The sequence below is a fragment of the Monoraphidium neglectum genome (assembly GCF_000611645.1).
Source record: "Monoraphidium neglectum strain SAG 48.87 unplaced genomic scaffold scaffold06541, whole genome shotgun sequence".
Taxonomy (NCBI): Eukaryota; Viridiplantae; Chlorophyta; class Chlorophyceae; order Sphaeropleales; family Selenastraceae; genus Monoraphidium; species Monoraphidium neglectum.
The window spans coordinates 1,439-2,165 of record NW_014007103.1 but is presented as its reverse complement, the minus strand read 5'-3'; the positions used below and the strand labels follow the sequence as shown (position 1 = coordinate 2,165).

General features: G+C 63.8%; 1 protein-coding gene across 1 annotated transcript; it reads right to left on the bottom strand.

Annotated features, from left to right (window-relative positions):
- Positions 1-135: 135 nt before the first annotated feature.
- On the bottom strand, positions 136-480 carry MNEG_16580 (hypothetical protein; the record flags this gene model as incomplete). The annotated part of the gene is made up of 1 exon (XM_014034950.1): positions 136-480. A coding segment is annotated over one exon (345 nt), but the record flags the coding sequence as incomplete, so codon positions are not given.
- Between the last annotated feature and the right edge of the window lie 247 nt (positions 481-727).

Genomic DNA, 727 nt, shown 5'->3' with positions numbered 1-727 from the left:
GGTGGGGGGTCGGGTGCAGGGCTCCTTGGGGCGTGGGCGGGGGCATGTGTGTAGGGTGTGTGTTGTTTGGGAGGGGCGACGATTTGCGGGGACGGCAAAAGGTTTCATGGAGGTTGGCGCGGCGTGGAGGCGTGCTCACCTGCACTTTCGGAACCAGCCGCCGGGGGGCATGTGCACGCCCAGCACAGTGCTGGAGCAGTCGGGGTCGGCGTCGAGGTCGTCAAACAGGGGGAGTTGCTGCTGCTGCTGCTGCTGCTGCTGCTGCTGCTGCTCGTTTTGGATCTGAGAGCCATGCCGGTGAAGCAGCTGCTGCTCCTGTTGCTGCTGCTGCAATTGCTCTTGATGCTGCTGTGCAGCAACCGGCTGCTGATGCTGCTGATTGGGCTGCCACTGATGCTGCTGATGGTGGTGCCGCGAATCGCTCCACGCCCCATGCTTCTGGTGGGTTGGGTGGCCGCCGCCCCCCTGCGGGCCAACCGCCTGGTGCAGAGGGTGACAGGTTGGATCCACGCGTTGCGCCGGGTCAGAAAATGATGCTTATGTGACTTCAATTCTTCAGGACATGCGATCGGGCCCGCTCACCCGCGGCTGAGGACACTCTTGGAAAGGGTGAGCGCCTGCGGCCGTGATCACGCTGTGGGCAGGGGGGCTGCACATGTAATCCGGATTGATTTGGTCACCAAGCTGGTCGTGGGAGCGGCGCAGGGCATCAGAGATGCCCAGCCAC